This window comes from Saccostrea echinata, unplaced genomic scaffold (assembly GCF_033153115.1).
Source record: "Saccostrea echinata isolate AGI-Se365-2 ecotype Australia unplaced genomic scaffold, CSIRO_AGI_Sech_v1 ptg000029l, whole genome shotgun sequence".
NCBI classification, from domain to species: Eukaryota; Metazoa; Mollusca; class Bivalvia; order Ostreida; family Ostreidae; genus Saccostrea; species Saccostrea echinata.
The window spans coordinates 33,666,947-33,679,768 of NW_026889778.1; the positions used below are offsets into that span (position 1 = coordinate 33,666,947).

At 30.8% G+C, this 12,822-nt stretch overlaps 1 protein-coding gene across 1 annotated transcript in view; it reads right to left on the reverse strand.

Annotated features, from left to right (window-relative positions):
* Positions 1-939: 939 nt before the first annotated feature.
* LOC133194250 (carbohydrate sulfotransferase 1-like) overlaps positions 940-12,822 on the reverse strand; it is a 41,231-nt gene continuing 29,348 nt past the window's right edge. The window contains exons 2-4 of the mRNA XM_061330245.1: positions 3,072-3,155; positions 2,293-2,473; positions 940-1,741 (exon numbers count right to left, since the gene is read on the reverse strand). Of these exons, the coding sequence (XP_061186229.1) occupies positions 940-1,741; positions 2,293-2,473; positions 3,072-3,155 (1,067 nt within the window). The remainder of the gene's footprint in view (positions 1,742-2,292; positions 2,474-3,071; positions 3,156-12,822) is intronic.

Sequence of the window (12,822 nt, forward strand, 5' to 3'; positions counted from 1 at the left end):
ATATTTTATTGCCTATTTATATTGAAATTACACAAATATTTTTAGTGCAAAAAAGTCATGCAAGAATTTACTTGCATTAATTTGCAGGATTTCTTTTTCAATAAGAAATATTGTTTAATATATTTAACATAAAATAAGATTATATTTATTGCCAGGATTATGTTTGGTAAAATATAATTAAAGTTAAAGTGATTAATCTAAAAGTTACAGTTTAAATACAAAAAAGGTGAAGTTAACTGTACCTTTGCTCAGTAAGATGACCCCTAATGTTCTTTGCGATTTTGAGTTATTCTTTATGAGTACTTATCTAAAATAGACTTCTTAAAAAATCTCAAAAAGAGTATTGCTCGAAAAATGTCTTTCACGTACCTGTACCTATGGTCCTATAGTGTAGAAGACTCTGAGTTCATGATTATCACCGTTTCCATTTTTCTCGTTTCTACATTTGTACGCATGGTGAAAGTAAATACCTATTTTCATACTTCATTATCTTGTTCATTACTCCTTTTAACCCACAATTTCAATTATTTTGTAATTTGAGGAAAGAATTCAAGGTGTAGATATTAGGCAAATGAATCAAATTTAGGAATTCTGCATTTTGAAGTTTTTTTTTTAAATTGTGTATTGGCCATCCCAGTTTATCATTCTGTCTTCTTTTAGCAATTATATCTGTGATGAACTGCTGTTGTTTTCACTTTGGAAATAAAGCATTTGTTAATTTAACAGGACGAATAAACTCTGAAAATAGCAATTTTATTCAATGGATAAATTTCAAGTATACACGGTTGAAAATGTAATAACTTTTAATCTTAAAAAATGCAGCAATTGGTAATTTTTATTCAGTTGGCTTAACAAATAAAGACAGATTTATTTATTAGTGATACTAAAACGTATCACTTTTCTTTTATTACAAATTCCATCATGACATTCATCATGTATTCAATATTTATATCCAACAGGTTGCCACGATTTCGTTGTATTAGCCAGATTCTCGTAATCTAAATTTAGATATCCTAATTTGGAATAAAGGAATGAACAATGATCGTCAATAGTTTGTATAACATTACGAGGTATTGTTGATATCCACCGGTATGCATTTATCACTGAATTTCCCCTGTTAGTACAGTAGTCACACAATCGAACGGGACCCTTCATAATCTGCGTGACGTAGTCCTTTACACTTTTTGTATATTTGATCTCCAAGAAATTATATATTTTTTGCACAATGATTAATGGGTTTTGGCACAAGTTTTCATAGATAACACTCATTATTCTGTCTTTATGACAGTATTGTGCCACCTCAAACGCTGACAAGTCTAGCGAAATACGACTACACAATTCCTTAGCAGACACCGATAGATTACCTTCATTAACAAGCTGTGTAAACTGCGATTGCAATGTACCTCGTGGGTCTCGTATAAGGTGAATAATTTTCAGTTTTGGAAGCCATTCCAAAAGTTTTCCCGCCATGAATACGGACAGTCTTATTGTTTTTATGGTGCGTGTCCCAGATCCAACACATCTGTCGCGTAACATCCATATACAAGTTCGCACAATTTCAATTTTACTTAATGTGGTGTTACTTGGATTGATGCATCTGTAATAATTTCCTAGTTCTGGGGTATGTTCTGCGATGAAACGATTAGTTAAAGCCGTCATGTCAATGTGACCAAAGTTGCATGTAAACCAGTTGTAAAGTAATTCTGCATAGACGGTTTCAAGTTCCTCCCTGGAAATCGTTCTGGAAATTAATAAAACAGTAATCTAAAATTAAACGCTTAAATGTTCACATTATCTTAAAACTACAACACTGATAAAATATCGGCGATGTCCTGCAACTTAGTGTTGGACACTAAATAACCGCCGCTATTTCATCCATTTTTTTAGCAGAGACATTCAAGAAATAACAGTTTTATAGAGTTCCTGCTCTTTGTCCGTTGATATTGAACTGAGTTTTCGTCGAGTAGTTGTATTCTGATGAATTATAAATCGCGTGAGAGATAATGCTAAAAAACTCTTTTGAGATGGTCGTTTATTCGTCATCTACGTTGAGACACTTATAATTATAATGTCCATTATCGAAAGACTTCAAATGATTACAGGCGATACTGTTCCAACAAATAGATGGAACTTGCTGTACACACACACACACACACACACACACCCTCACACACACACACACACACCCACAGAGAGAGAGAGAGAGAGAGAGAGAGAGAGAGAGAGAGAGAGAGAGAGAGAGAGAATGCTATCTTGATTCTAATATCCTAATTACTACAAACAACTAGTCACCGTTTTGTTCCATTTAGAAACTGTATTGCAGATTTTCCATTCACAGCTTGTGTTATGCCATGTAATGGTTCAAACATGTAGAAGTCGCCATCAATATGACGGACGAGATCAGCAGTTAGAGTAGATCCGCTCCTCATGTAAGCCACTATCAGCCGCATTGGCGTGTTGATATTGTTACTGTCTGCATACAAAGATACTCAAATTATAATATCACTGGGCAGAATGTGTGATGAGACACTATGCAACGCTATATATTTCCTCGAGAAAGAATGTATGACAATAAGAAACCATGATGTAGGACATCATGTATAGATAAAAAGCAGGAAAAAAATCAAAGACACATTCTTGTAGTCGCCAGTTTATAGTATTTGTGTTAAATGTAATGTGAACAAATTTCTTTCTTCTGAAACCAAAACTGCAAATGTTTTAGGAGCATGTGCCATATTTACATAAAGTATTTTATGTATTTTAAGGATGAAAAAAATTGTTAAACCTTTTCTGTGGTAGGGTTTTTCAAAAATATTTCTGATCAAAGGTGGATGAATTTGAAAGTATCGATATACAAGTATAAATATATCAAAAGATTCTTAGAGCACAAGAAAAAGAACAAGATACATGGATTCTTCTGGTAAAAACTCTTTGTTATAATCTTAATAATCGTTATAATCCTGTTTTACCAATTTAGCTTTAGCAGAATGTAGTCACTGAAATACACCAATTCTTTTTTCTCCTTTAACGGATTTTAATTTGTTTCCTTTGTATTTATGTTAACAAAATACCTGATAGATGTACAGGCTTTGTTTCTGACGAACAGTACACAGGTCCAATTCGTAAGCTCTTGATTATGGTGACTAGATCTTTTTCTAAAATTAGATATGAATGCGCATGAAAAGTCTGGATAAGAAACGTAAAATAAAAATATGAATTTATAATTGATGGTGGTGTCCAACGCCCTTTTAAATCATTTATATTCAATAAATTTGAAAAGAGTTGGATAACTTGCTATATAAAAAGACTTAGAGAAGGCCAATAACAAAACACTGCACAAAATGGGGGCTTGGGGTGGTAGGGAATTGGCTTAAACTTCATACTGTATGCTTTATTTTTGATAATAATACAAAGCTTTTCTAAATTTTTAGGTTTAAACTCAGAATACGCTTTAGAAGGCTTATTATCCTGATTAAAGACAAAAGATGTGATAGAAATTGATAGGAAAATTGTTTCGTCTACATCGTAGAGAAATTGATTCAAGTCAAGAAAGTATTCATATGTGTATCTGAAAACAATCCAAAAGATTGCAAGGTTAACTCTACAAGATAGAATATTTAAAATCTATCAAGAATTATTTTGGGTAAATCCAAATTTCATTCTGTTTATTGAATATAAGACACACAGAGAATACATTCGGCTTTCAAAAGGGGGAGGGACATCTAAATATTGAGAAAAGAAAAATAATTGAATTAAAAGCTTTGAATATCTCACCTAAAAAGAAAAAACAAAGCAAAAGAAAGAAACAAAAAAAAAAAAAAAAAAAAAAAAAAAAAAAAAACAACCCAAAGAAACAAACAGAACAAGACAAAACAAACAAATAAGATCAGCCTATACTTCTTAAACTATTTTCGGAGTCGGATGGGGTTTTTAGGCTATTCTCGTTTTCAACCGGCCTTTGGATGAAAAATTCCATACTAAATAAACAGCAAAAGACTGTTCTCGAAAAAAATGGGTCGGAACTCCTATGTTGTCTCACATACTCGTTAATCACCTAGAGGTGATTGTTGAATCTGCGAGATATCTGAAGAGTTTCACTGGAGTGAAGACCTCCCTGATCCCCTCTGATATGATTTTCGATTTTTTCCTTATGTTATATGAAAGAAAGATGTGTAGTTTATTTACTGTATATGTTATAATGGTACTAGCATATTAAACACATGCAATGTCAAACTTTGTTTACAATAAAAAGTGTACCTTTTGTAACCTCTGTTTTTCATGTTTCAAACCATTTCCAATTCCACTAGAATACCTCATCACTTACAAACGAATTGAGTGTTTTAAAAAAAAAAACACGAGGTCTTAATACATAAGGTATCATTGTAGTTACAGACAGGACGAGGACATGAATATATTCATTTTTACTGGCTCACAAAATGAGAGTTGAAGGCAGAAAGGGGAGTAATTAACTGTGATCTAGATCGCTTGGACGTTTAATCGCTTGGACGTTTAAAGTTATTGAAGGGTTGATTGTATCGTACGCGTTCATCTGGAAATTAATCTTTAAAGTCCCCCTTTCCGTCAACAAGGACAGATCTTTTTTTTGATAATGACATTTTACGTGACATGGCAACACGATTTTTCATTCACAGACTCTTGTTATAGCATAGGGGGATATCCTTCCGTTATTTTTAGATAATCTTTCGAAAACTTATATTTCATGACATTGTCGTGACTCTACAAGACCACATGCTATGATAATAGCATTTTACAAAAAATCACGCTTATAGTATATAAGAAGCAACCCGACCACTCAAGATGTTGAAATGTACAATATTTGTGTTTCATCAAAATAGACAAGATCTTTTATACCGCATGACCTTGCCTTCCTTTTTTTTATTCACAAACTTTTATAATGCATATAAGGAGAACCTTGGCCTTTTTTAAAATAGAGAATTCTTTTTAAAAACGCAAATGTACGACATTGACATGAATAAGTATGCAAATAAAGTAACATATTTTTCGCGAAAGCACACTTTTAGTATATAGAAACCAACCTGACCTCTCAAGATATTTAAAATTTACAATATTGTTCGAAAATCTTTTTTCCTTGACCAAAATAGTATATCTACTTTTACCACAACTAATTAGATTCTTTATATATAAAACATAAATCTTAGAAAATTTTATCATATGTCAGCAGATAATGCATATTATAATATTTAAATATTTTATCTACTTAGATTTATAACCAATTCTATAACAAAAAGAATCTTCAGGTGAAAGATTTTCAACACAAACATTATAAACGAACCGTTTTTATATACGAGTATGTGTATTTTGTGAACAGTCAAACGTGTTGCAGAGATTTATTGATAAGATATAATAACTACCAGTAACATATGTGCACTACTTATTATTTTCCTCAAACGAAGTTAAAAACTTTTCTCTGTATTGTCATCAATTGTTCTCTGAAACTACTTATCCGATTGAGTTGAAAACTTCTTAAGGTTAATAGGCGTGATTTGTAGATGCACAGAACGATGGTCATTTTGTGCAAATAAAATGATTAATATGATTAAAATATCTTTAATAATCTTAGTATCTTTAATATTATCTTAATCTTAATATCTTTAATTAATAAGGTGAAATATAGGTATTCAAAACTAATTTATTGATTATTTTTGATTAAGTATTTGAAGTGTATTAATAATAGTAATACATTTTTTGTCTTATAGAGAAAGTATAGCGTAGGCATCACAACGTGCTTGTTTCGATGCTTAAAAATACTTAATAGTTATTTCAAAGTAGGTGATTAGTAATATCTTAATATAAATAGTGTTCAATTAACATATATTTCCTGTTGCTAATTTGTAATATTTGGTAATATTTGGTAAATGTTGGACATTTCGAAGTTTAAACATGAAATTATTTTCTGATTTTTTGTTTGCTAATCGTTGTGATGATTCTAACAACTTAAAACCAATATCAAACTTTGTTTTACATAGCCAAAACTTATAAGTGTAAAAACAAATAGGCTACTTTTTGTAAGGAAGTGCTCTTAAATGAAAAAAATTCAAATGATTACAATTTTCAATAATCAATAATTCAGCTCTAATTTGGAAATGAAACGTGGTCTTGATATATCCGGTATCAACGTTCTTCCAAAGTTGTTACGAAAAAGATCTTTGATATCAATAGACTAAATTCTGCACAAGGCCATCAATTGACATTTGATGACAGAAGAGGGAGTAACTATTCCTATATCAAAGGTGATGGAATGTTTGGCGTTTTGAAATTATGAAAGGGTTGATTATATAGAACACGTAGTCTGTATATTTACTCAAAGTCCTTATGTGCGAAATTTAATGTTTAAACTTCCCATTTCCGTTAAGTTAGAAGTGCTCTTTTGTATTGCATATGACGTGACATCACGTTTTTACATTCACGAACTTTTTAAATAGAATATGTTCATTTGTCGTGAATGTGCAAGAACCAATTGCAGTGAAAATAACGGTAACATTTAAACATATGCTTTTAGAATATAGAAAGCAACCCGACCTCTCAAAATAATAAATTTACAATATTTGTGTATTATATTCGAATGCATGTAACTCACAAAGTGAAAAAAAATTATTTGGTTTTTTTGTTGACAGGTCAAATATTTTTTGTCTAAAATATAAATTTGATAGTTTTTTTTTATATGTTAGGGAAATGACACACACATATATTTTATATACATGTATTTTTCTTCTAGTGCATGTAACCTGGGTTTTTGTTGTTGTTGTTTTACAGAGAATCTTTAGGAAACAAGCTTTTAAGAGATTATCAGCTTACAGTTTTTTTTTTATATGTGTTTATCTTTGTGAGTATCTCAAACATGTCGCCTACTGACGTGACCTCGTATCTGTCACTTACATATGTGCATTTCACCGTTCACGGTAGCTCAGTCGGTAGAGCGCTCGCTCCGTGATCGGGAAGTCGTGAGTTCGAATCTCGGCCGCGACTGACCTAAGTCGATAAAAAATGGGTAGCAACTGTTCCTTCGCCATGCGCTCGGCACTTTGAAGTGAAAGTTGCGGGTCCATCGGATGAGACCTTAAAAACCGAGGCCCCGTGTCACGGCAGACGTTGGCACGATAAAGATCCCTCACTGCTCAATGGCCCTGAGTGCCGAGTAAAGGTCAAAATTTGAAGCCCTTCACAGGTATATGGTGACGTCTCTATATGAGTGAAAAATTCTCGAATGGGATGTATAACAATATTCAATCAATCAATCAATCATATGTGCATTTCTTATTATCAATATCATTTAAAGAATGTTGTATTAATGGAAATGGTTTATGGTTCATGTATTTCAGTAAATTAATCATACACTATGGATCACTCTTGAATTTATATAATTTAGGATTCAGAGTCTTGCCATATTTGAAGTGCATCAGTGATAGAAATATAAAATATTCTATTCTATATATGGTATAGCATAAGCATCATGATTTGTTTATTTAAATACTTAATCTAATAAGAATTTCAGAATAGGTAAATAGTAATATATTACTATAGGTGGTCTAAGAGTGTTTGATAAATAGATATTTTACTAGGTACTTTTCACTTGAATTTATTTGAATTTATTTCAGAAATAATAATTCACACAAAAACTGAATAATCTTTTTGATTCTTCCTTAAGCCTCACACATATTCACAAATAATACTTACTGTCTGACATTATAAGTACATCGTGAATTGTCGTATAAATAACAGGATTCAGAGAAATTCATTTTGTCTTTATATTTTTCATTATCTTTGAAAACTGTATTTGCAATGCATTGAACTACTGAAGAAATTTCAATCTTTTATTCCCTAACTTGGTTTTTTTACTAGTCAAAATTGAATCATAATTGAAAATTGTTATGGCAGGCAGGTTATATATGATCAAGATTTAGTTAACGTTCCATTATCATTTGAAATTTAACCCCTTTTTAGAATATAACATTTTTTTTGAGTAATTCAATGACAATCTGTTATGTTTTTCCAATAGAAAAGTTACATAATTATTTGAAATAAACCCTTTTCATAATATGACATATGTTTAATTCAGTAATAATAATAATAATAATTTTTAGTTTGAATTTCTACACAATGCAATTAAATTCACTCCTTACATAAATGAAGAAACTAGAAATTATTTGCAGTTATTTTAATATTTTAATTTTCTCAATCTTTGTTAATGTGTCAGTCACACAATATGACTTCATCCATCCTCCATATCAATCACTGTCACTGAAGCATATGTATTTCGCAGGAAAAAAACTTCATATTTTTTTTTTGAAGATTGTTCAAAAGCACATCTTTTCCTCAGATTTGTGAGAAAAAAGTCCATAGACAATAAATTTTATCAAAGTTTGCTTTTTAACTTTAATAGATTTAAATTTTCTTTCTCTCCTCCCACTAAATTTTGGTAATATTTTATATTTCCTGAACTTTTTTACTATCTTAATCCTGCATTGCTGGCTATGTATTTTATTTTTTCATTTTTCAATTTTATACACAATTTGAATTTCTATGTACCTTTATATTATGATATTCCTATTGTAAAATTGCTTAGAGTTACTTATATTATAAATAGCGCGGTGCAAATGATTTATTATTACAATGTATATAAATAGCCACTTCCTTGAAATTTACGTAGTTTATTTAAAGTTTGTTGTTGACCATTTTATTGGGTATAAAGTTTGTATATCCTTTATTAATTCGTTACATATCAAATCCATTTCCTTCAATAGTTGGAGAAGTTTGCTGTCAAGAAGGCGGAAAGGTAAATTACTTTGTAGAGAGAAACTTTCGGATACATTATTCCCTGTGATTTGTCATATAGAATTACTGAATCCTTATTTTCATAATTGAAATATTCACAATTCTTACAAACGATACAATGATATATGAAACGCTTGTCCATTATGTATAGGAGAAAGGCCGAAAACTGTCCATTCTGTGAGAGAAAGAACTATTCGAGGGCCGTAGGCCCGAGATTAGTTCTCTCTCTCACAGAATGGACAGTTTTCGGCCTTTCTCCTACTTAAAACATGATCTCCATTGTTCTGAAAATTAAATAAAAAATGTACAAAATGACAGGTAGCACACACACAATGACAAGTTCATTGTTTACGGAATGGACTGTCACAGGTAAGCTAGGGATGCAGAGCAATTTGTTGAATAGTCGTTCTTTTTCAGATGCAAATAACAAAAAATCTTTGTCTTAAGAATGGACAGTTACAGGTGAATGTGGTGGGATACTAGTATTTATACAAGTATGCGATGCTTCAAAATCAGTTTACAGTTTGCGTTGTAAAGGCATACATGTTTTCCTGTGATGGAGAGAGTATATGACAGAATCAAAATCTAATAAACCAAAATATGCACAAAATTAGTGATATTTGGATCTGGAAACAGAAAAGTGAGAGTAAAAGAAATAGTAGCCAAATTTTGACCCAAAAATGAACTTTGACGACAGATACAGATGATCAAATTCGAATCAAACCTGGAAATGTTTTATTTGAATTCTATTTTTGAGGATATATTAACTGCAGCAGTGTAATGGTGAGAAGCAAATTCTGTTCTGAGTGTTGGATTAGCCATGAGCCAATCTTTGACCTGAAAATGTTTTTAAAATCAAATCTGGAAATGTTTCATTTTTATATATTTTCTATCGAAATATTAACTGCAGCAGTGTAGTGTTCATGGTGCAAACTGTTTTCTGGTTGTAGGATTTAATATAAGACGTACTTCTATCTGAAAATGAATTCTCCTTCATTTCTCTTCATTTTTTATTTGATTATCCCCTCGAGGGAATGATTTTTCCGAAATTTTAATCAAATGTGAAATTTTGTCATTTGAATTCAAGTTTTGTGAGAATTAAGTTTTGAGTATTGAAATAATAAATGCATTATTCATGGATTTAAAAGAGTAAAATCGAGTGGATGCTGTGCAGACATTGTGTTCTGGATTAACTTTGACCTCCGCGTTCCTTTTGTTATTTGCATAAAAATTAAAGAGTATTGTTCAAGGAGTTAGCTCAACATTAAGCTATAGAATGGACAACACAAACAAAAGGTTTACGACACAATCATGTTTTAATTGACAATACATTCCACTCATGGAAAAAAGTAATTTAGCCATGTTTTATGTTTATCCCTCAGAAGTTTTAAGATTTTCTTATTGGAGTATCAAATACACAGTAAATGATAAAAGAATAAGATAAACTCATTTCATCTGTTGATTTTATTATGAACACTTTTATTTCTCTTATAAAAATACACAATTTAAACAAATACTGATGTACAGTATCAGTGATTATTAATTTTCATAAAGTTTGCACACAGCTAAATATTTTAAATCTTAGTCAAAAATATTGGATATTAAATGTAAAATTAAATGAAATAATCTTATGCTTGATTTGACATACCTGAAAAAATCCTGTAGATATGAAAGAAGGAAATAAATCCAAGAAACACAAACATATACCAAACTCTTGTGAAAAAACTTCGTGATGGCCACATGTCCACAACTGCCTCGACTTATTTGTACTCAGAAAAGTTTATATTATCTTTTGGTATATTGGCTTCAGAAATGTTTATAGGAACCATCTGTATAACAAAAAGTAAGTAATTGTGTGAAACACTGTTATATTTGATTTCTTAAGAAAGATGACTTTCAGATGGAGAGGCAAAATAATAATCAATAAAAACAGCTAAAATAAGATATGTTTTATTGTAGAGAGGTAACAACAGTCTGTTCAACATAAAAGGATCCTGTTTGTTCTTTACGTCGATTCATTCAGCGCCACGTTTTCCGACCCACAAATTTGAATTTATATCCATCACATCGATTGTTCTGTTGATTAAAGACTTGAATCAATATCCATGTCACAAGAACGCTTCTTTTGGTGAATTTCATTTATTCGATTTTTTTTTATTTCTAAATGCGTCAGAATGTCTGCCCTTGAAACGTGAGTAAATGGATCATACGCCCTTCAACTCTAAATCAATATTTTTTTGAAATAAAAAAAATTCTTGAAATGTTAAAAAAACATTAGCATAGAATTATGAAAGTTTGTGTGAAAATGGTAGGTTTTTAATAATATTTGACTAACTTATATACTTAACGAAAAACATTTTATGTAGATTAAGCGGAGTTTTCTCTTCATATGATTCTTCTAAAGAAAAACAAAACTTAGACGCATTTGTAGTGATAATAGATGATATAATATTGCATTAGTGGATCACTTTCTTCAAGTAATATTATATTTGTATAATCCTAACTAATCGTTTGAGAGTTTTTTTTTTTTTTTATATCAGGTGCATAATACTGCTATCCATAACCTGCATAAGTTTTATTAATATTGGATCTTGTTTCATTTACAGTAATTATTTTTGTTTAATGATACCATTGCTTATAGATAATGGATGCAAACTCATCCAGTATGCTTCATTATTTGTGAATTCTAAATCACCCATTGTTTCTATAGAACTTGAATTTAAATCTCAACATTTAGATTACATCGAAAACAATAACTTCTGTTCATTAGTCATAAAATTTCTATGCAACACTTGCAAAGCTTTATTTTATTTTTTTTTTAATTTCAAAAGAAATAACCCTATTTAAGATTTCATGTTGACATATTCATCATATTGAGTTGAGCGAAAAAAAAAATCGAAGCTAAATCATTCAATCTGCTTGCAACTTTAATTGGATGTACCAAGTCACATACACACGTCTCTTACAACTTTGTCCCAGCCAATTTCTAGCATCTCAAAAAAGCGATTTCTCAATTCATACAACGTTTCATCAGATAGGTTTTATGAAGGGTTTGTTCTTTCTCCAAATTCAGAAAAAAACTGTATTACGCTTCATTGATAATTTTACGATATTTCGAATGGTTCAGAATGATATTGTCTTTTTTTTTTTTTTTTTTTTTTTTATAAAAAAAATGAAAGTCTAAGTTATCAAAGGCATTCTCCTTAGTCTTTCTCTCTAGAAATTTCGAAAAATATATCAGTACTCCAAGCTATTCAAAAGCAGCATGCACAATTTCATCAACATGACAATACAGTAAGGCCATCATTAAAAATATCTATGTTTCCCCTAACCCTATCTTAAAATCTCAAGATGGGTAGGTAGGTAGGCAAATAATTTTTTTTTGACAGCAGCTTTGAAAATATATTCTTAAAATCTAATAGAATGATAACTTTATAAATAAGTTAAGTACAAAAGAAAGTGATTTGTAAACAGCTAGAATACCATACAAATGCAGTTTAAACTCAACATTTAAGGTAAATTAATTCACAACTGCTATTCAATCGAAATATCTCATACCAGAGTAAATTTGTTGAAATCAAATACATCTGTTTAAAAGATTCTCGGGTACGCAAAGACTGGACACCAGAGTATATTTTTTATACCTACTACCAGCTTCCATTGCTCTGTACTTTGTACTTTTTCAAGGGCTTCGAATTGTGCAGTGCTTCTAGAGCATTTCGTTTTAGAGTCTCGAAGTCAGGAGCTATTTCTAAGTTGCAGGTTTAAATCCCAATGCGGGACGTTGAGACCGATTCTCCGAATGGCATAGCAAAAACTAGGTCCAGTTACGGAGTAGATACTGGCACGAAAAAAAACCCTTACTGCTCATGGCCTAAATTTGGAGTCCTTCACCAGACAAATGTTTAAATAAATGTTGTTGTCCCAACAATTATCAAAGGGATTCAAATCAAAGAAACAACCAATCTTCCGGGGACTTATTAAAGAAAAATACACGGACGTCTCAGG